Here is a 22,963-nt window from a genome sequence, read left to right as displayed (position 1 = left end):
TCATTATTGAAAATGTGTTGTTCCCTGATTCTCTAATAACTTGAAAGGATGAATTATGTGTGTGCTAATTGTCAGGGAGGCCTATGACTCATACTTTAATTTCCCAGTTACGAGTCAGGCCTGACAAGGAAATGTTATGTACTACTAAGTCTAATCATCAAATATCTTAATATAGATTTGACAGCATATTTTAGTGTAGTTGTGGGGAAAACAATTCTTTCTTTTTAGAGGGAAATGTTGGACCTTTTCATTCCTCACTATAGTTCCTGGAGTGTTTGCAGTAAAACACCTCTAATACACAAATGCATCAGTATTAACAATCAAATAATAGAAAACTCAAATGGCTGATAACAAGTGATTTCATTTTCACTTTCACCAACTTAGGTACTTTTTGCTGACATTATCACCAAGCATACTCTTTGATACCATTTTGACTTTGGGCTTTTAACTGTAATTAAGTATATAATATAATGTGTTTCTGTCAATATTCCTCAGTAATAACTTCCATGAGCTGAAGAATCTTCTGGGCTTTTATTCAGCTTCATCTGACCCATCATCAGTTATTAGAAATGACTTCAGACCTTTGTGTTGGATGGATCTGAGGCCACATGTGACCCTTTTTAACCCGGTCTCTTCCAGATTTAACAGGATCCTCACTCACATGTAGTATCACTGTAAAACTACAGCGGACTGGAAATCCTTGATTTTTTTACCTTGTAAACTCAAGGTCCAACTATCTTTCACTCTGAAAACGAGACGCTGTTAAAAGCCCCCCCCCAAAAAAAACTAATAGGTAGCTCATGAGCTGAGGTTTGGAGCAAGTGTATAATTGTGACACCAGGTTAAACACCTTTGTAATGTTTAGTAAAAGTTAAGTTAATCTGGGATGGAGCTTTAAATCATGTGGGTGGGTCTGTGTTAGCTCTGCTCTGTCCAGTCAAACAAGCCAAACATGTGAAGATCCAGTTGACCAGCAGGCAGACAGTGAGGCCAAATGGTTAGCCATCTTTATTATGAAACAATATTGGGACCAGATCAAACAGCTGTTACATGGTGGAGTTTTGGCCACTGCAGTCCCTTCCCATGTCCTGACACATCCCCGGTCAGCCAATCCGCTCCCAGCTGCCTTCAAGGTGCTTGCCCCAGGAGCCGCGCTCCCTTTCCAGCCGAGCGCCTCTTCCTCCAGCTTCTCCCTCCCCCTCCCGAGGAGCCGGGTCCCTTTCAACCGGGCAGCTGACAACCTGCTGCTGGAATATGTCTCAGTGTGGAAAAGGGCTCTGCCTCTGATGTGACAGGTGGGTTATACAGGTGGGAGAGGAGACATGCGTGGGAGATTCAAATTAAATGAACAGGTTCTTCCCACAATCCCATCAATTTAATACACCAAGTGCCGAAAGCAAAAACATGTGGAGGTGGATAGAGGAGGAAAATTATCATTACTTCAGGGAAAGAAAGTGACAGCAGCCGTTTGTGATGCAGGAAACAGTTTAACAGCATCTCAACGTACATCTGAGAACGTGTGAACATGTGGACGAAACTGCTGCTGATGAGAGCAGCAGGTTTGGAAATGGAACTGATTTTACTTCGTCCGTAGCATTTTCAGCGATAACTATTTAATTCACGGTATGTGGCTTGTCAGAGTGTGTTTCTGCTGAGAGGATTACAACCTGTGTGTGTAGTTGTGTGTGGGGGATTGTTCCACAGAGAAGAACAGTGCAAGTCTAGAAGCAGAGGAGGGGAGGGAAACGCCTCCAGGTCCTAACTACAGCTTCTAACGTCGGTCACGTTTGATCATTGGTGATGGGGCAAAAAAAAACAAGAGTAAATCAATCACTTCTCCTGCTCTGCAAAAATAAAATACTTGAGAAAAATCATGTCTAGTGAGATCTATTTAACACAAGAGCTGTTTATATGAAGGAAAAGCCAACAGAAAATCAACACATTACTCTGAGTATTTCCATCTAACTTCATCTGAACATCGTGTTCCCTTAGCATTTCAATTTCCATTTTTCACTTTAAGAAAAGAGTAGAAAGTTAGAAATGGTCTGGATATTTATGGCCGAGGAGGAGAAGGAGGAGGAGGAGGAGGAGGAGGAGGTAGAGGAGGAGGGAAGAGGAAAGGGAGGAAGCTGTCTGATCCACAGAGAGTCCTGGATGGGGAGGCTGCCGCTTGCCGGGCTTCAGCTGGGCAGCTCCTGGGCTGCAGGGAGGACTGGTGTGGGGCAGTGGGGTGGGTGGAGGGGAGTGAACGAGGAGGGTGGCGAGGTGTGGAGGGGGAGGGGAGCGAGAGAGGCGAGAGGAGGTTTGGTATTTTGGTCGGGCAGGTGAGATAAGAGGAGAGGGGGAGAAAGAGACAGAGAGAGAGAGAGAGAGAGAGAGGGGCTACACGCTCGTCAGGTGATCAGTCCATTGGCCGCTTTTCGCCGTGTTTCTTTGTAAACTCTTCAGCGTTCTTAAAGAATTTTTTACGGTCCTTTGAGTATTCTTCTGCTAGGTCTGCCCTCAGGGGGTGCTCTGGCTGGGGGTCATTCACCAGCGCGATGAGGGACTGAATTACTGCAAGACACACACAGCCACAGAAACAAGTCAGATAGGAACCATCATTAACGTGAAAAAACAGAAAAGGCCAATATGGTTCAACAACCATCTACAAGAAATCACAAGAGGCCAATGGGTGCAGGTCATTTTTTAGTTACGGTAAGTCCTTTTACTGCCCCAATCAGACTGGATGCCCGCTCAACAGACATATTACACATCAGAACTTAATATCTCTTACACTCTTGCGCAGACTTTGGCCATGGTCACAGAGCAACACTACAAATATGGTCCAAAAGTCATAGCTGAACATTTGAAGTATACGTCTGTGCATGTAATAAACACCTGATAACAATCTGCTCAACAGTGAAAAGAGTCCATGAAATGACACTCGCACTTCTTAAGACAAAAGGTGTCGCTCAGTCAGTGAGCAGCGAAACATGAGCAACATTTTTAAACTATTATTTTTAAAAGTGACTAATGACTAGATGGAAACCTCTTATAGTGATCAACACTTTCAATAAATGACTCATTGTAACCCAGTACTCAGCTAACTGTGTTCATTTTTGGTCTTATCATACATGAAAACATGAGGAATCAAATTGTTCAAATGTAATTAACCTGATTATTTTATTATTATACACTATGGCCATATTCAACTTACTGATTTAGCTAATTAGTTTGTAATTCAAGTAGGGTCTGATGTTCTTTCAGCTGTCAGTCTATCATAATAAATTAAAACCTATCATCTATCTGATAAAAACAGGCGCATGCTGAACTCCGGCAGCAGATATAACAATCAACACAACAAACTTTGCTTCAGTCTGGGGGTTAAAAGCCGAAGTTTTTTCCTGGAGCTGAAATCAATCATGTCAAAACAGACCCAGGCAAGAGGGGGCGGCAGTGGCCCAAACTCAGCAGCCTCTGCCTCCTCAGACAGCTGCTGCTGCTGGAGAGGACGGGACCGTGTGTAGCAGCAGCAGCAGCAGCAGCAGGGTCGGTCAAAGTCGAGCAGTGATTGAGGGGATGAACCTGCATGTGTGAGCAGCTGTGTTGCCCTCCTGCAGCTGCATGCCAAAGGCGACGGCTGTGTTTCCCTCCTCACTGAGCTGCTTTGGCCACATGAGTTTCATAAGGAAAACTCTGTCCAATCAGAACTACTCATAAGTGGGACATTATAAATGCACAACTGTGTTTTTGTGGGGAATTTTAGGTGAATGTCTCACCTGGACGTTTTATTTTGAAAAGAACTTGCTCTCGGAAGTGACCGTCACCAATAAACGGTGTGAAAGCAGACAGTAGTCATTTGGCTGTAACGTGAAAACCACTGGTGTGACGTTAAAATACAGCGTTCACAGCGCGATCCATCAGCACAAACTCATATTTATCTCCTCCATCTATCAGCTGAGAGTAAGAAACACATATCAGTACAATTACCTTCACTGGCTAATTTCAAAGGTTCATAATCCTGGAACAGTCTACAAAACATTTACTGTCAGACCATGAATAGTGTGATGACAGTTCCTACTGTATGTTATAGGCTGGTACTATTCTGCACTAGTGACTTGTGACCTTGGTGCAGTTTATTCTGCAATTTCCTGAACACCACTTGCACTTGTAAATGAATGTAGATAAACAGCACATTAGTATGACACCAACAGCTGATAGCTGTGTATATATCTGCATGTTCATTGTCTAACCAAGCCACAGTCAGACACCGAGTATAGTTTCAGTTTCATCTTATTCCCTCCTCTCTACCCTTCAGTGAACGTGCGGTAGCCATGTTGGCAAGTGTGTGCAGATCTCTTCACAGCATTGTTACCTCCTGTGGGTGTGTGGATGCTTTTGGTTTCACCTTGTGAGTCTGTTTGTCTGTCTCTCTGTGTGAAGAAATCTGTGTTTTACATTTAACTTAATGCTGCACGACGATCTGTACACAGATGAGGCTCAACCCTGTTTTGACTATCAAATTTGATCTTGTCTCATTTCTTTTATAGTGGGTTTCATTTAAAATATAGGTTTAATTCCTGATAGGACAAGGTATCTACAGTTTGTCTTTAACTCAGAGTACTGGAATACACAGATGCTTTTGGTATTTGTTCATATATTTCCATTTTTTAATGAAAAATGGTTAATCATGATGACTGACTGCTGACCACCAGGGCATCTCTATGTGTCAAGCATGACTCAGCTTTAAAAAAAAAAATGTTTTAAATCAGTTGACCTTACCAAGTGGAAATGTCTAACTTTGTTATTAAAATTAAAGCTTGCATTAGCACCATTATGGAAGAATTTCAAAGGCCCGTTCTGTTGACACAAATGTAATAATGTGAGCTGTAGCAACACCTTACCTCAGCTGTGGTATACAATGCTAACACACCCACCTTGGTCAGTTTTGGTAGCAGGCTTCCAGTTCTCTGCACTGATCACAGGCAAGCACACCTGCCCCTTCTCATCAATGTTGGGGTGATAGATCTTTGTCTTGAATGTGATCTTGGGAGGCTTGAAAGGGTATTCAGTGGGGAAAATGATTTCGATCCTGAATGCTCCTTTGTCATAGGGAGGGTTGTCCTGAAAGTGAGAGGGTGGATGTCAGTAAAAAGGAACCCGTTGGCCTATAGATTTGTCCGGCATGTCAAACAAGGAGGAGGAGCGGTTACTTACAGGAACGATGAGCCCTTGCCATGACAATAGGTTTGACTCCTCGACTTGAATGTTTCTGAAGTTCTTCATTCCAGACCTGCGAATCTCTTCAAGTTCCTGAGGAAAGAGGCAGACAGTGAATATTACACATACAAGCAAGACAGCAAAGCAAGACAGAATAGAGACATAAAATACCTGCTTTTAGTTCATTTACAGTCCAAGTCCATTTAGGAAATAAAAAAATGGTAGAACTTTTACTCATTTTATTTAGCGTGACGTTGGTATAAAAAAAAGAGTTTGGGAATGGTTTAAAGTCTAGCACCAGGAATTTATATTAAACATACATTCAGTAGTGCTGAAAAACAATGAAGTACTGGAATAGACATGCATTAGCCTATCAAATTCTGTGATCAGTGGCATTTATACTGTGATGATACAGTCTAACAAACAGCAGCCTGATAAGTCATCAAGACACTGGTGCTGTGTGGGACACCTGCAGAATTACACACTGTAAATCCTGACATACTGGTTCGACCAATTCCTACAAACCAAAGTTGCGTTGTTTAAGCCTGATCTTCAATCGGCTGGATGAGTCTAAAGTGGCTTGACACTAGTCTAAGTCAGTGCTGCTGATAACTATGGTCATAATTTCCTCATGCTTTAAGTTTTTTTGTCAGGCTGATTTCCTTATTGTATTCGGGCAACCAAGTTTACAAGCCACATATTTTATTGAGTGTATCATCGGATTCAAAGTAGCTTCTGTGCAAAGTGTCACCGTCGTGTCTCAGTTATGACACATCCTGCGTTATGATCATCATCGCACACATAAAGTGTATGATACTTTACCAGAGTAATCTGTACTAATCATACAGCGTCTATGAAATCAACTTTCATTCTCTAATCTATAAAAAAGGAAGTATATTGGAGTAATAATGGCAAATCAAAAAGAAGTGGAACGTTAATCATTAACACAGCTCTTTGTTTCCTGCTTCGATGGCAGTGACATTTCAATTGACTTTTACTTTCACATACGACCGTTCCCATTCTGTGGGTGGCAGCTTTAGCTTTGTGACTGAAATAAACACTATAATGTTCAAACACTGTGCGCTATAACTGTGTAATTTACCGACTCTGGTCATTGTATGTGGCCTACAGGGAACAAGGGGCTGAGGGAGAGGCACACAACACCCGACGTTAATCACATGCAAACGGGTAGGATAACGCGGACCTTGCGTAATGTTCTATCGTCGTTCTTTCGAATCGACGTTAAACCGTTTAATGAATGTCGTTTAGTGTGTAACGGCCGTGACTCATGTTGGAACCGTGTGGATTTACACCACCGGGCTCGTGCTCAACCGCGCCTTGACGACGGTCTCCATGAAACCCGGCTGCCTGTGAGAGTTCTGTGGCTAACGCTCGCTGGCTAGCTAGCTGGCTACCTAGCTCGCTAAAACGCAGCTAAGATCCGGGGCTAGCGTGTTAGCTGATTAGCAAAACGCCTTATGCGGTGGAAACGCGCCCAGGATCTTTTGTTATAGCCACATCTTGACCCACTACATCGATCATACAACCCTTAGCTGCCTGGTAGTCAGTATTGGTCGGTACAAACGAAGCACCAACACGGCGGTTGTTGTTTTTTTACGGAGGGGTTGACTCCAGACTAGACTCTCTGGCCTAATTTGCCGGTGCTTGGCTTCCTACCGTCGGCTGGGTGAGCAGTAGTGACCTCTCGTTTTTAACAAGTTTTCAACCTAGAAACCGCCCCCAAAACGCGTCTTCATTCAGTAACATTGCTTTGTAAGAGTTTAGGCGAATGAAGAAAGTGGCGTAGAGCTGCCAACCCGTCTAGACACTGAACAAATAGAATGAAAATAACAAGATCGGGAGATTTACCTTGGCCAGCCTCCTGCTCGCCGCCATCTTGAAATTACTGTGTGTTCCCAGAATACACAGCGCGGGGAATATGGGTCTGGTCCATAGGTCTGACTGTGGGGCCGAGGATCGGCCATTAGCCCGTCAACTAGATCCCTGAAATGGACATCTCGGGCAAACGCCCAGTTTTCTGTCACTAAAAAGCCCCATAAGAAAACCTTTAAAGTGAATGTGTTTTATGACTCCAGACTGCTTTCAGACTTTTGTAATGTAAACTCTACAGTTTTTCCTATTAAAGTAGAAGAAAACAGTTGATAAATTTACAAATTTCTGCCATGGCTTTCCCTAGGAAGTTTTAGTCCTGTTTTTAGCATGGTGAAAATGCCATTTTCACCATGCATCACACCATCCCAAATCTGATCTAACTGTAGGCTATTCTTCCTAAAGTTTTGTAGTTTCTGCAACAGGTTAGATTTTCTTAGACTCAGCCTGAAATTCTGGGAGAAATATATTTGTCAAAAAATTCCAAATTTACAGTGGTGAAATGTTCATGTGACCGTTTTTTTTTTTTAAATCACTGGTTGAGTCTCCAGTCCATGGAGTCAGGGGCAGTGTGGCACGGGGAGAGCACATATCCTGCTAAAGAAAACTCCCTATGAAATAATGACAGTGCGTGCTCAGTTGAGATAGGCCTACATGTTTAATGCAATGGATCGCTGATAAAAGAAACAGTTGGATGGAGACAGATAAAGTTTTCAAGCAGTAGCTTTACTTAGCTATACTTATTCTAAGGTCAAGTGTCACAAAACTAACCAAAGCCTAGGAGGACTAAATTCATGAGGTTACTGTGACAGTTTTTAAACATGCACATTTTAACATTTGAAAATGTAATGGTAAACAGTACATAATGGACTGTATAAATTGTGTAGATTTCTGACACATAGCCTACTATCATAATTAAATGTTAATAGCATATCCAAACCTTACACATCTGCCAGTGCATTAAGTGAAGCTGAAGCCGTTTTCAATTTTCTTCTGGTTTTGAAAAAACAGTCTGAGCCATCCTTACCACTGTTTGAGCTGAGTTACAGTAAAAGGACATGATGTGCCACAGCATAGAAGGCATCAGATTCGTGTGCAGTCCCTGCAAGGTGGTATTTCCTAGGTGACAACGGACAGTATTTTGTCACCTTGCTACATTACATGAACCCTTTTACTGTAAATGAATCAATAATCCAATAATCTCATTGGTATTCATGATAAAACATGTGGTACGGTGTTATAATGACTACTGATAGGGGAGGACACCGCTTCATGGGCGAGGCTGAAAATGACCACTGAGATTCAATTCAAGATTCAAGATTTTTATTGTCAATAAGAAGACAAGACTGCAGTGGCATGTTAGCTTGACCCTTTTTTACAGTAAATTCTGTCTTGTGCCTCATGGTTCGTGTATATTTATATAAAATGTTCTTTTAATGGCAATGACTTATGGTAGGCTACTGCACAATCATGTATTTCCCCCCATTCTCTGTCTGTCTTTTAATGTTCTTAATTGTCAGATGGACTATGTGTCTAAAATAAAGAATACAGATAGATAGATAGATAGATAGATAGATAGATAGATAGATAGATAGATAGATAGATAGATATATAGATAGATAGATAGATAGATAGATAGATAGATAGATAGATAGATAGATAGATAGATAGATAGATAGATAGATAGATAGATAGATAGAGTCCATGTCCATAGACCGTAAGAGTAAAACACATAGCCTACAGGAAAAGAAAACATCAGTAGCCTAATATAGGATACATTAAAAAACAAATAAAAAACATGATAATCTTTAGGAAACCTCAATATGAGGCAGGTGAACAGGAAATAGACAAAAGAAAATGCTGTAGTTTGGAGGAGGAGGCGGGCGAGGCAGGAGATGCCTCGGCAGTTTCTTTAGAAAAACTAAAGAAAAAGAAAGAACAAGAAGAAGCAGGAGGAGGAGGGAGTGGTGGAGGAGAAGGAGGAGGAGGAGGTACCGGATCTCCGGTGCGCAGCTGCTGTGGCGTCACCCGGAAGTGCTGCGCGCTGGGCGGGATGACCTGAACAACAAGATGGTGGAGAATGAGGAGTTTCGGGTAGGCGAAGAGAAAAACACTGATTGACACTTGCTTGTGTGAACACTGCGCCGTGCATCGATGACTTGTAACGAACACAATAATCTGTGTACAGTTTCCTGGGCCGATGGGCCGAGAGGACAGAGCACTGCCAGGACAGGAAAGGAGCTTTTTTTTTCCTTCTTCCCCACAACAACAGATCGTTTACGACTCGGTAGTTAGCCTCGATGCTAACAGTTACTTAGCCAATCGCCTAGAGACTGTTGTTGTTGTTGTTGTTATTAGCTCGCTGCACACACAGCTGGGATTACACAAAAACCATGAACTAGTTACTGCAGCCAGTATCTAAACACGTTGATATTTACTGTTGTTATTAACTCGCGAGTTATAAATCGACTTGTGTAGGGAAACCGAGGTCGAGCAGCTAAAAACACCATAAACACCTAGCTAGTTTAAAAAAAAAGAAGTTAACACAATGTGCATTGGGTGTCTGGACCAGCACAGTTTTTACAGTTTAAATTCATCGTTTTAGCTTTTTTTTTATTGATCCCAGTGCGCTGTCATGTTGAAAACAGTGTTTTTTGTGTATTTGTTATCGAGCTGCTGAGTGAATTGTTGGTGCTCCCACAGAGAAGTGGATGTTAGCAGGTAGTTAATTCAGTCATATAGTTGCACTAAACCAGAATCTGATTGATAAACAGCTGTATAACTAAGTCAGACAGTAGGGAAAGGTGGGTTGTTTTGATGTGTGTGCTACAAGGAGGATAACAGCTGCTCTGAGCTGGGACAGGCTCCTCGGGCGTTATGTAGGTTTTGTAAACACACGGGAGCTTCTACGGGTTGTAATAAGGGCCAAAAAGGGTTGGCGCTTGTTAAGTGGGAGTGTAAAGTTTGGTAAACCTGTAAGTAGGGGGGATCTGCAGGGCTGGAGAAGAAGGTCAAGTCTGAACATGAACATGAACACCTGCATGAAAGGATTTGCTGCAGGTGTTAACAGGACTGACACATCATTACACACCCAGATGTGCAGTTTATAGCTTCCCTCTGTGCTCAAGACAGGTTGAATCCAAGACCTTTACACTAAAGCCATTAAAATCCATGTTGTACCTTATGACAAGACAAATGTTTTCTAATTTATTACAGCAACAATTTGTGTGTTTTCTATTGGTGTTACGTGAGTTTATAAAATGTCCTGCCATCATGTACTTCTTCAGGGCAGACCAGATGATTCAGTGCAACAGTTTCTGAAAGTTAGTCCTTGTAAGCGTGGTTATCAGTAGAGGAAAGGTTTCATTTGTTAAGGAATCAAGTTTGATGCTGAAGTAACAACCTTTCTTATAGACTGTATGTAACTAGCTGTTAATGCTGAAGTTAGCTATATGGCAATTTACAAATAAAGGGCATAAGTATTAAGATTATTTGATATGATTTTTGAAATTTAGCTTAATGTATGGGATTTTAACAGATGATTAAAAAAAAGGTGAAGTTTGTATACATAGGTGAGAGTTTTAACACACCTGATTTCAAGTTTGCTTTGACGATAGTAACTGTGAGTGAATATCTCTTTTAGCAGGAGTCAGTCCTGTAACGCAGACTTGAGCCTGTTGACCGGTGAAACAGCCGCTTGGCCCAACATCGAAACCAGTATGAATCTCCAGCAGTCGACCCCCCTCATCCCCCCCGTCCACCCTGATGTGCAGATGAAGCCCCTGCCCTTCTATGATGTGCTGGACGTCCTGATCAAGCCTTCAAGTCTGGGTCCGTGCTGTTTCCTCTCTCTTCTGGTTTAAACTTATTTAACTCTATAGGTTCTGCCATAATGGTGTTGTTGTAGATATGGCATCCCAGTTGTAGATGGATAACAAACGTTATGTTCTCCAGCATAATAGCTTTTGTATTGAGTAAAAAACATTATTTTTCAGATATTTAATAATGTTAAAAAAAACAAGTCAGGACTTCATAATTACAAGCTATGGACTAGCAACAGCTTTCATATCAGCTGTCTCAGTAATCAATAATATATCCTCCTGACATGATTGTCATTCACATGGGAATCTTTTCTGTCTCTGTCACCCTGTGATGTGAATGTGGCCGAGCTGTTTCCTAGGTCGTTTTATCTTCAAGTGTTGGTCAGAGAAGTCAGCAGGATGTAGAGTCAAGGAAATTAACCGTGTCCTGTTACTACAATGTTACAAAAATGTAAAACAAGTACATACAGTATATGAACAATATACAAAAAGTCATATTGCAGTTGTTTTGACAGATACAGATATTTTTTACATTTCACAGAAAAAATATACAGATATGACTATAAACATACAAACAGTCCTGATGATATTTAATTAATTGTTCAGCTCTATCTCTGTATAAACCACATACAACAACGTGTATTACCACCGCTGATCAAGGAAGAGGCAACGCGTGTGGGGAGTGTTGGTGCAGTGGGATCTATATAAAGGGAAACAATGGTGAATTACAATCTGACAAGGTTTAATCTGAAGTTATACCTTGTGGGTTTGTGTGTGGGTCGTGGTAATTCAGTTGTGTGAAGAGCAGCGGTGTGTGTGTGACCCCTCCTGGTTGTCATGTGTGTCTGCAGGAGCGAACACTGCACAGAGATACCATCAAGAAAAATATTTCATCTTTGCCTTGACGCCACAGCAGGTTCGAGAAGTCTGCATATCCAGGTAGGACTGGTGACGGTGGATGTATGACGATCACTGAGGAACATGTGGCTGTGTGTGATGGAAAAGACAACACAGTTTGAACCATGTTTGTTTTACAGGGACTTTCTACCAGGAGGCAGGAGGGACTATATGGTTCAGATTCAGCTGAGGTGAGATTTTCTGGATCTTTAAAGTCTTTGCAACTTCAGATGATGCATCCTGAGAGATAGCTTGATGAATGTTTTCTTGTTGAATCTGGTCTGAGTCAAAACACTTAAAGGGACAACGAGGAGTTTCTATTTGGTCATAAAAAAAGTCTCACGTTAATGTGGATGAATCTATGCTACCCACACTTGTTGATGGCTCCATTTTCGATAAATATATCGTTTTGTCTCTATCGTTATTTTGTTATTTTAATTAATGGTGGAAATGCTGGGCGAGCCGACCAGCGTTTCCTTACTTTCGATTTCGCGGACGCCGTTTATGGTCGGAACTACGACGGTAACTGAACCTCTTTGAACCTCTGACTTTAATTCTTGATGAATGAAAACATGAGTCCGTCTTGCGCCGGTCGAAGAATTCTACGGTGCGCGCGGAGGCTCATAAATGTAGTGTGAAAACGCTTCGCTTTTCCAAAACTCCTCGTTGTCCCTTTAAATCTTTTGTTAATTTAATTTTAGTGAAGAGTTAGTTATAAAATGTATTCAGGTTCTTAAATGTCCCTCTTTGTCATCAGGTTTTGTTTGTCAGAGACGAGTTGCCCCCAGGAGGATAATTACCCCAACAGTCTGTGTATAAAGGTCAATGGGAAACTTTTCCCTTTGCCAGTAAGTACTTGTCTCACAGACCAACAATAACACCAGTCCAGCGTCAATGCTTCACAATGAAGACACTAACCATGTGTTATATTCCTGCAGGGTTACGCACCGCCGCCAAAAAACGGTGTGGAACAGAAGAGACCAGGAAGACCCCTGAACATCACCTCCCTCGTCAGACTCTCGTCCGCAGTACCCAACCAGATCTCAGTGACGTGGGCACCTGAGATTGGAAAAGTGAGAGCACACGAACCTACCCGAATCTATGCAGCTATTTGTTGTTGTTTTTTTGTGTGGGCTCGGTAACAGTTTGTGTGACTGACTGTTTTTCAGACCTACTCCATGTCCGTGTACCTGGTGAGGCAGCTGACGTCTCCGCTGCTGCTGCAGAGGCTGCGGATGAAGGGCATCAGGAACCCAGACCACTCCAGAGCACTGAGTAACTACACAGTCGCCTGTCACCAACACACCTGACTAGAGCTGCAACCATTAGTTTTTTGATTGATAAGTTGATCAACAGGAATTTAATCGGGTACTATTTCTATGACTGAAAAGGCAGTAATGTCAGATATCAGCTGGTCTCAGTTTCTCAGACTTGAGAATTTGATGCTTTCCTTTATTGTAAGTGAGAATAAACTCAAAACACAACAGGAAGACAAGATAAAACCACAGACTGTGGGACATGATGTCAATATGTTTTCATAATAGATTTAATCAGGAGGATAATAAGCATATTATGGGAAAAAAAAAAAAACATTTACAAATCTTCACGAATCTAAAGATTTTTTAGAGCATTAACATTACATAATACTGTAGATGTCACTCAGGTCACATGCACTAACCTGGTTCCCCTGCATCTTATTTTGAAAGAATGTACTTCCTCATTTTAAGTCTCTGCTGTAGTTTAGTGTGCTTTAGTGGACAGCACATGGGAGTCTTCCTCACATTCATACCTGCGTGACAAAAGTCAGAAAACATAAAGAAATCAGGTTTCACTAATTCCTTTCTTTAAATATAGAAACCAAGTTTCTCACATATTGGTTCACAACATTAGTGGAGGCAGGTCCTCTGCGTGTCGTTATCATTTATCAGTTACTTTCTTTTTGGTGCCGTAACTTGTTTTTGTCAGATGAAATGAAATGTTTCCTCTTCCTGCTTTGTTCCAGTTAAAGAGAAGCTGACAGCAGATCCCGACAGTGAGGTCGCCACAACGAGCCTCCGAGTCTCACTCATGTGTCCGGTAAATGAAGCTTCTGTCTCATGTTCATCTGATTATAGTTAACGCTGTTGCCTGCTTGTGTCTGCGTCTATACGGTTATGGTATTAGGTAACTCTAGGTGTTACTGTTTATAGCACTTTTCGCTGTGTGAATAAAGGTGTGTGAATGACCATATTGACCCAAATATAAGACAGTATTTTCCCCCCCTCGAAAACACTCAAAAAAAGTCTCAACATTTATACATACAAACCAACGGGTGACGCCAAACGACTTCTCACTAAGCAAGTCAGAGCTTTTCTTCCTCTCACTCACACACGCCAGTGATCTGGAGAGAAGCAGCCGTGACACAAAGACCCACTGGGAAAAAGTGGTTCAAAGGTCGGACAAGTTAGCAAACAACAGAGGAGTTATGATGCCAATTTTAAGAATGGTGATGATCAGTGTTTGAAATACCCCGCAAATATTTTTCTTGCGGCACACACGCACACGCTAACCCTATAGCCCAAGGCAGGTAAACAGTCTAACTGGACGGAGGTTCAGATATGGTAAAGTCACATTAGTTTTTAACCGGCAAGAGGAATACTACGTATATTACAGTTACAGTTACATAATGGTATTATAAATATTTCAACCACTGCTGATTTATTGCAATCTACCAGTTGTTATTTCACTGACACTGAAAACATGAATTTAAAAAGATTCAGTTCATCTTTGATTTTGTCTTAAAAAAGTATTTTTTCCAAAAACAGATTTTTAAAAAAGGCTGGTCGTCTTATATTCGGGTCAGTACGATAATTTCAGCTCTTGTGCTCATGCTAACCTTAGTGTGTCTCATCCTCCTCCAGCTGGGTAAGATGCGTCTGACGGTGCCATGCCGGGCGGTGACCTGCTCTCACCTGCAGTGTTTCGATGCCGCCCTCTACCTGCAGATGAACGAGAAGAAACCCACATGGATCTGCCCTGTGTGTGACAAGAAGGCCGCGTACGAGAGTCTCATCATCGACGGGTACGTTTTCTTTACTTCACACCCCTCTAACAGAATAGTTTGGTTTTATAAAACTACCAGACGTGAAGTGATCAGTGTTTATAACAGTGGCTTCACACATTAATGCATCTACATCTGTATATCAAAAGGGGGAAAGGCAGGAGTTCAGTTGTGCCATCAGGAAAGGAAAGGAAGGGGGGATGATATCAGTAAATACGGCCCCACCTCACCAGAAAACCAAACTGTATAGACAGTGCAGACATGTGGTGTGATGGTCGACCACTGAACACCCAGAGCCACTCAGTATTAAAGGGCTGGACCATAGCTAAAATACTATATACAATAAACAGGTTTGAATTGATTAACTTCTGTAGAATTTCTTCATGTTTATATCAAACTCCTCTGAACTGAGGGACTCGCCAACAAACTCAGGGCCTGTCCCATTTCTCCACACTTGGCTCAGTGCGCTTGGTTACGCACACACTTTGGTGACGTTTTGCCGGCGGAACGTATATTTGCATATAGTGTGCAAGCATGGATTAAGTGGCCAAGCGTGTGGGTGGAGATTTAAAAGCAATCGGGACATACTTGACAAGTGCAGCCTGTGCCATTGCGCACAGTAGCACAACTACGACACACACACGCACACAGCACAGCAACAGCTTTAATAAACAGTGCTGCTGGATCACAGTCTCATCTACTCCTAAAGTGTCTCTATGCGCAAGATTCAAATCATAAATGTATAAGCCCAACTATGTAAGTAAATAAAACAAACAAGAAAAACGAAGAAATAAAAACATGAATAGAGCATGATGAATATAAAATATGACATTAAAAAGTCATAATTATGAGATAGAAAGTTAATTTCATTTTATGGAGATTAATTCAATCGCATTTCCTACGTGGCTTGTGCCTCCCAGTGACGGCGGACTTCACCGTGGTGCATTGTGGGATTTATACTTGGCCAAATACCGCTCGGATGCGGTCTTACCTTAAGTGTGGGTTGTTGGAGAAATGGGACACACTTGCGCACTGACACTAAGCCCATGAACGCGCACGCCAAGTGCCCAAGTGTGTAAGTGTGATCGAGTGTGCATATTGGGACAGGCTCTCTGTCTTCCTGTATGACCAGTTCAAGTACACTGATGACTGATGTGTTTTATTCCGTGTCCAGTTTGTTCCTGGAGATCCTGAACGACTGCTCGGATGTGGATGAAATCAAGTTTCAGGAGGACGGAACCTGGTGTCCCATGCGGCCAAAGAAGGAGGCGGTCAAGGTCCCGTCTCAGTCGGTTCCTAAAGTGGAGGGTAAGTTTATCATCCTGATACCCATCCACCCCTGAATCATCTGTACCGCTTATCCGTGCAGGGACGCACTAACCCGGACTCTAACCTTTGCTTGCTTGCTTGCATCCTGCTAACATGTTCTGTGTTCTCTGATAAGGTTCATTTCATAACCCCACTGCAAATTTAATAAAAAACATCAGTGGGATATGCAGAGGCTATAGTCCTCCTTGGGAAAAAAAGCTATTTTACATTTCACCAGAAGATGGCAGCAGACCTGTGGCTGCACTCTGGCCGCACAACCCTTGACCCTTTCCAGCCCATTTCTAATATAGTATATAATATAATGTGTTTGTTTAAGCTTCCTGAAAGTTTTTTTTTTCCAGACAAACTTTTTTCTTCATTTTATGTGGTCTTCAAATATGAAAAGCAGAGTGATTTCGGTAAAAACCTGTTTAGATTTACTTATATTCCATATGAAGAAATGAAAAGAATGCCATTTGCAATAAAAACATGTATTAAATAGTTAATTTGTTATTGGTTCAAAGGATGTCAGACTGAATGGTCGGCCCCCAACACATTTTCAAATCACCAAATCTGGCCCTCTTTGCAAAAAGTTTAGACACCCCTGTCCTAAATACTTTGAAAAACAGTCCTCCTGTTTAAATAATGCTTGTGAGAAAGAAGTGACTGAACATATAAAAATGAAACTCTGCATTTGCGTTATTTTGATTAATGTAGTCATCAATGGAAACCAGTGCCTTGTGGCTGAAAGTCAAGCATAGAAAGTCACTCTAACGGATAAAACAGCAGATTTATCCTTTAACCTTTGTCTCCTTTTACTTCAGCTCCTATGCGCCAGCTGTCGGTGGTCCCTCACTCGACTGAGCCCAGCTCCACCAAGAAGGCTGACGTGATAGATCTCACTCTGGAAAGCTCCTCCTCCGACGATGACGACGACGACGACGAAGAGGACGCCGACCCTCCGCTGAAGAAACGCTGCGTTTACATTACCAAGAGCGAGGAGATGCATGCAAAAGGGTGAGCAGGCGCTTCGCTGAGGTTCTGTATAGCCACAGACAGATCTGCACCACTCACATCCATGTGTCAGTCTCTTTGGTTTTCTGTCAGAGGTCACACAGCTGGTTAAAGCAGAAGTAAGCGATCCAGTCGTTTTGGCTAACTTCTTGTCAGCCGATGGCGTTAGCAGCCCCCGCCCTCGTCATGGATCTATTGGTCCTCGTCCCTACGTCACCACATTCACGCGCATCCCTTGGCTGCACACACAGCCCTTCATGCCGTTCTCTCTCCTCATTGGATAAAGCTTGTAGGATACAAGGAAAGTTTTCTCCTCAGCTTACAGCAGAGCAGAGTGACCGAGAGACCTGTGTTTCGGTCCAAACACTCTATGTAAGTGATTGCTGTCGGAAGATATAACTATTTAAGACTTATATTAACACAAAAATATTGCTTACTTCTGCTTTAATGTGGTGCAGTAACAGATGTTTGTAAGCGAAGCCTCCGAGTCACCGCTCCGCTGTCTCCTCCTCAGCGTGTTGACCTACCAGCCCACTGTGCGCATGCCAAACATCCAGTCTCTGGACCCGTCGTTTCTGACCTCCACACTGGCCGACTATGCAGTTCCCTTCCACCCCTCCACCCTGGCCTCCATCCCCACGGACATGCAGAGTGAGTCAGCCACACAAGGAACGACTGGGAGCTTTCTGCTACCTCACACGCTGCTGTGCTGCTGATTAACTGCTTTTATGCTCTTTCACATGCAGGTCTGGATTTGTTTTCATTAATTCAAGCAGATCCTCAGGTATGTTTGTTTGTAATGTGTGTGTTTGTTTTCTCTTTCCATTGAATATTACAACTTATTTGTAAGACTATGACTTTTTTACATATTGTGATTTTATTCTTCACAGAACTTCATTCTCATATGTTTTTCCCCTCAGTGCTTAATCTCAAAATGAATAAATAAGGAAAGGATAAAAAAGAATTCACAAAAACATTTTCAAACACCCCTCCTGGGGAGGCACTCGTGTGATTGGCTGTAAAGGAGAGACATCTGATTGGCTACAGACGATCCCCTCTTAGAAAAAACACATTTGTGAATCGAGTCATGTCAGGGGAGTCTCAAAACGGGCAAACACAAATGCAGGGAAGTTTACAAATTAAAAGCACTTAATAAATGCGGGTTTGACAGTTCATATATCAGTGCAACAACCTCCAAATATGTATTTGATGAAGATCGCAAATACTTTTACATGTGTACATTTGTGGATTGCACATATTTAAAATAAGAAATATTTGTGTGTGCATCACAAATATGTTTACTAATCTTATTATTTAGTATATGTCCTTACAATGAGATGAAACATATTTCTGCGTGCATTGAAAATGTTTTTGTGTTTTAAGTCACATATACATATAAATCCCCAAATACATTTGTGACTCCTTTTTTTGTGCATTCATGAATTTCTGTGTATATTTGTTCATTTTGAGCTTTCTTCAGTTTAAGCTTGTGGACGGTGGTGTAACATGTTGATGAGTTCACACCGTGTGTTCCTGTGTGACTGAGGCCATTAAATATTAGCTGATCAAATGAGAAAATGAATATTGTAGATGTCCCGGTGTGTGTATGTGGTAGTTCACGGATGATCTTGGTCCTGATCGGTGTGTGTGTGTCTGTGTTTCTCCCCGCTCAGCATTACCGGCCTCAGATGTTCCTGGACAACCTGACCAGCAGCATGCAGAGCGCCGCCGCAGCCAGCACCAGCTCCGCCCTGGTCTCCTCCAGCAGCCACTACGACACCAGCTCCCACGCCACCAGCTCCATCCACGAAACCCGGGTCATCACAGGAGGAGGGGGAGGTGGAGGAGGAGGGGGCGGCGGGGGAGGGGGAACGGACAGTGGCATCTCGGACATCATTTCTCTAGACTGAGCCACGTCTCTCTGGACCTTTTCAGGCCTGGTTTCCGTGGCCGTGTTTTAACATGGAAGCATCCAAATTGGTATAAATGAGCTCTTTGGTGACCCGAGCAGCCGGAGCAGGAGCATCTCTGGGGTTTTTATCCTGTGGCAGGATGGTGAACGGTTTGAAGTCGTGAATCATGAGGACAGCTTTCCCAAACGCCTTGTTGTCATAACTTTTATTACAATGCAGCGAGACAAAGGTTTCTGGTGGTTCTGGTGTGGTTCGACCTGTCACTCTTCACCTATCGCTCGCTGATGCGGAGCAGACGAACCCCTCCCACGTCACGTCTGTGTTCATATCAGAGCAGAAACGTTGCCTTAACCAGTCGGTCGTCTCCCTTGTGTTCGGTTTGTACAGTTTCACAGTGACCACGCAGCCGCTCCTCAGACATACAGAAACACCGTAGTAACCCATCCTCGCAGTCGCCTCACGAGAGGTCAAGAGCTCCTCCCATGGCATGAACTCTTCATTTATACCAATTTGTTTTGCCTTTCACGTGCGAATCTGACTTCAGCGTGTTCAGGCCGTGGTCGACCGAAAACCCCCGGGCCTCATCGTTACGGAGCAGAGTCGGGGCTCGAGGGACGAAGAGCTCGGAGCTCGGACTCACGGCATCTTTGCATGTGACTGACTGACTGACTGACTGACTGGCTGGCTGGAAGGAGGAGCTCGTTTTTACAGGGCAGCTTCTCTCTGTCGACACCAGTGTAAAGTTTGTTCCTTTGTTCCGCTGTAATTTAGTCAGAGCAATAATAATTTAACTAGTGTTAGTTTGAATTAACGGTGTAAATGTAGTTCAGATACTGGTCCGCACCACTCTGCCTCCTCCTGTTTCTCTGTTCGTCCGATACGTCGATACGCTCACCTGCTTCTCTCTGAGTCACATGTTCAGATATGAGTCCGTGCAGAGCGCTGGGGGGTCAGGATGCTGTTCACCTGACTGGACAGGACGCACAGGAGGAAACGGTGAGGTCACAGCTACACCTTAACGTCATCAGATTATGCTAAACTAGGCTCATCCTGGCTCCATCTTGTGAAATCAGTGAGTCCATTTCCCAGAGTATTTAACTCGTCTTTTGATTAATTCCCTGCACAGACAGTTCAGAGGATTTTCAGTGTAAAGGTTTGTTTTCTCCCTGTGTGACCTCTGACCTCTCTGCCCTCTGTGGCTCACGCTGTGTGTTGCTGATGTTGGTGATGGACATGAACCTTTTTTTTTTTTTTAACGCCATCATCATCCTTGTTCTTCGTGTTGCAGCTACAGTGTCATAACTCTCGATCTCAGGGACCCACACTCCTCTGTTCTCACTCACCACAGACGCTGATGTCGAGGTCAGGCCGGCCGCTGTCGGTTTGATTCAAACGTCGTGTTGATATTTATGAGTTGACGTTGAGACGGTAATAAGACAGAGCCCTCCCAAATTTTAAAATTATAATTTTGTTGTGAGTATGTTTGTTTTTTTTAACTACAGATTTTATTTCTGAATTGAAAATGGAAACAAATACATTTTAAATCACAGTTTGTTGTTTGTGTTTCAAAAATCTGGACAAATAAAACCAAAGTATCAGTATAAAGAGGAGTCAGCGGTGGGTGAGAAAATATGCTTTTGTCATTTTTGGTTCAAACCAACATTGAATATGAGGTTAAATAAAGTCGAACACAGCAGCTTCAGTCATGAGAGCAGAGTGTTTCAGGAGGTCGGTGTCTCTGTGACCTCAACTGTCTCTCTCCACCTGCAGGCAGATGTTGGTGATGTGGATCCACAGGGTCTCGTGCCATCGTTTTCTTTTATTTCTTTCTTTTAATTTTTTTTTTTTTTTTACTCTTCATGCTTTGTAAACAGACTGGTTTCTCTTTGACTCCATTTTCACCAGGTTCAAGTACAATCGGTTCAGTGCAGACTTGTCTGTTTTTCTGTATCTGTGAACTTGAAGCAGTTTGAATTGTGTTTCCATGTGTGGGTGTTTTTTATTATTATTATTATTATTATTATTATTATTAAAATGTGCTTTTTCTATTCCAACGAACTTGGTTACTCTTTAGGCAGCATGCCCCAAAAGTGTAATTATGATAAACCTGTGTCTGACGCCAGGTGATGTGTTCAGGGTCTGTGGATTGTGTCATACTAATTTCTCCAAGGTCAACACAACTCATTATGAAGAAACAGCCAACCAGATTAAGTATTGTCCACCACTTTTCAAAAACATTCGTAATGTTTCTCTGCTGTGTGTTATTCTGAAAATATTCAGGGATTGGATGATTTGATCAATTTAAATTGTTTGAAATCGCCAATCAATATATATTAATGACATGAATGCATGAAATGACAGAAGATTGACTGGACTCAGAATCAGAAATACTTTGGGAATAGTTTGAATACAAAAAACTGGGGCATGAGGAAGAAGGAAATCACAAGACACCTCAGAAAATGAAGATGAAAATGTTTTTTATCAGTGCAAAGCAGTTCAGCTTCTCATCCACAGGGGGCAGTACAACCTCAGTCAAAAACTCGACACGGCTCAGACTCAGAGACACTGGCCATGGATCTATTATAATATATCTATTGACACTGGCGGACAACTACAGGCTCAACTACACATAGTGATGCCGAAACGTTTTACTTTCAGTCCAAAAGAAAAACAGACCTCTGACCAGATCAGCGGAGATTGACAGCTGTCATCCTCACTCCTCCTCATCCTCACCTGAGCATAAAGAGACATCTGATGGATGAAGACAAAGCTGCTCTGGACCAAAACAGTGCAAGTGGGTGTTTTTGATTTGTTTCCTCTCCCTTCTTAATAGACTATATATTTATAGATTAAATAGAATGACATTGCCTCATGGCTTGGGAATTAGTTTCAGCCCTACAGCCATGCACATGGACAAAAACAATTTACCGGCAACTCAATTAACTTAACTTATGACTACGTGGTCAATAAGAAAAATATAACCTGTAGCCTACCACTCATCAAACTCTTTTCTGACGTCCTAAAGAAATCCAATCTATTTTAAGAAGTATCCTAACTAATGTGATAAGAAGTTAGTCCTTGGGCCAGACCAGATATCGGTATCACTTAAGTGGGCAAAACCTTACCTATACTAAATTGTTTTTAGGGTCAATATAATTAAAATATGATAGCCAGGGCTTGAAATTTGCGGTCGCCACTCGCCATTTGCGACCCAGATTTCTCTGTGGCGAGACAGATTTTTAGCTGCTAGGCGAGCTAGAAAAAAAGAGACTCCCAATCTGTTTCCAGGGTTTCCCCCAGTGTATTATAAACTTATAGTCACCTGACAACGTCACAACTTCGTCGCGCATAACGGGACACGTGACGGACATCATGCTCATCAGACCGCTGCTTCACAGCTGACCGAGAGGAACGCACCGAGTCCCCGTTAATGTGAGCCGAGCCGCGGCTCCAAAGGGCTCAGTCAGCTGCTGTAGCACAGCTGGTAGCTGGTAGCTGTTAGCACGCTGGAGTCGGTGGTCGGACTATCCGAGGACGGGGGGGTGGGGGGTGGTATTTGAACACTGTAGCCTACAATCAGCGCGATATAGCGCATTTCCGAGCGGCAAAGTGCCAAGTTGCCAACTGTCCATGCGCCCTTCTTTGTGTGTGTGTGTGTGTGTGTGTGTGTGTGTGTGTGTGTGTGTGTGTGTGTGTGTGTGTGTGTGTGTGTGTGTGTGTGTGTGTGTGTGTGTGTGTCTCGTGCGTGCGTGCGCGTGCGTGCGTGAGAGACGGCAGGTGGACTGACTGACAGACAGAGATGAGAGTTGGTGAAGCGCTGTAAAAATTATTAGGGCCACGGGCAATCGCACCGGGCACTGGTCCCAACAGCTATGAAA

General features: G+C 42.7%; 2 protein-coding genes across 3 annotated transcripts; one reads left to right on the top strand and one right to left on the bottom strand.

Moving 5' to 3' along the window:
• Positions 1 to 980: 980 nt before the first annotated feature.
• LOC310991612 (ubiquitin-conjugating enzyme E2 L3) lies at positions 981 to 7,194 on the bottom strand. The gene is made up of 4 exons (XM_083979399.1): positions 7,072 to 7,194; positions 5,200 to 5,295; positions 4,920 to 5,106; positions 981 to 2,556 (listed from the first exon to the last, which is right to left on the bottom strand). The coding sequence occupies exons 1-4, from the start codon at positions 7,096 to 7,098 to the stop codon at positions 2,402 to 2,404; spliced, it is 465 nt and encodes a 154-aa protein (XP_083835525.1). The 5' UTR covers positions 7,099 to 7,194; the 3' UTR covers positions 981 to 2,401.
• A 1,978-nt stretch (positions 7,195 to 9,172) lies between these two features.
• On the top strand, positions 9,173 to 21,058 carry pias2 (protein inhibitor of activated STAT, 2; the record flags this gene model as incomplete). 2 transcript variants are annotated; one of them, XM_083978407.1, is made up of 14 exons in its annotated part: positions 9,173 to 9,186; positions 10,736 to 10,923; positions 11,765 to 11,852; positions 11,951 to 12,001; positions 12,568 to 12,658; positions 12,749 to 12,883; positions 12,980 to 13,085; positions 13,813 to 13,886; positions 14,711 to 14,871; positions 16,025 to 16,158; positions 16,983 to 17,175; positions 17,687 to 17,823; positions 17,919 to 17,956; positions 18,846 to 21,058. In XM_083978407.1, the coding sequence occupies 14 exons, from the start codon at positions 9,173 to 9,175 to the stop codon at positions 19,080 to 19,082; spliced, it is 1,647 nt and encodes a 548-aa protein (XP_083834533.1). In that variant the 3' UTR covers positions 19,083 to 21,058. The 2 variants fall into 2 exon arrangements, with proteins under 2 accessions (XP_083834533.1, XP_083834534.1); XM_083978408.1 differs by having other exon boundaries at positions 9,174 to 9,186; positions 10,739 to 10,923.
• Positions 21,059 to 22,963: the final 1,905 nt, after the last annotated feature.

Source organism: Trachurus trachurus (assembly GCF_905171665.1).
Source record: "Trachurus trachurus genome assembly, chromosome: 9".
Lineage (NCBI taxonomy): Eukaryota > Metazoa > Chordata > Actinopteri > Carangiformes > Carangidae > Trachurus > Trachurus trachurus.
Note: the sequence above shows the minus strand (reverse complement) of the source record. Positions and strands in the feature narration are given on the sequence as shown.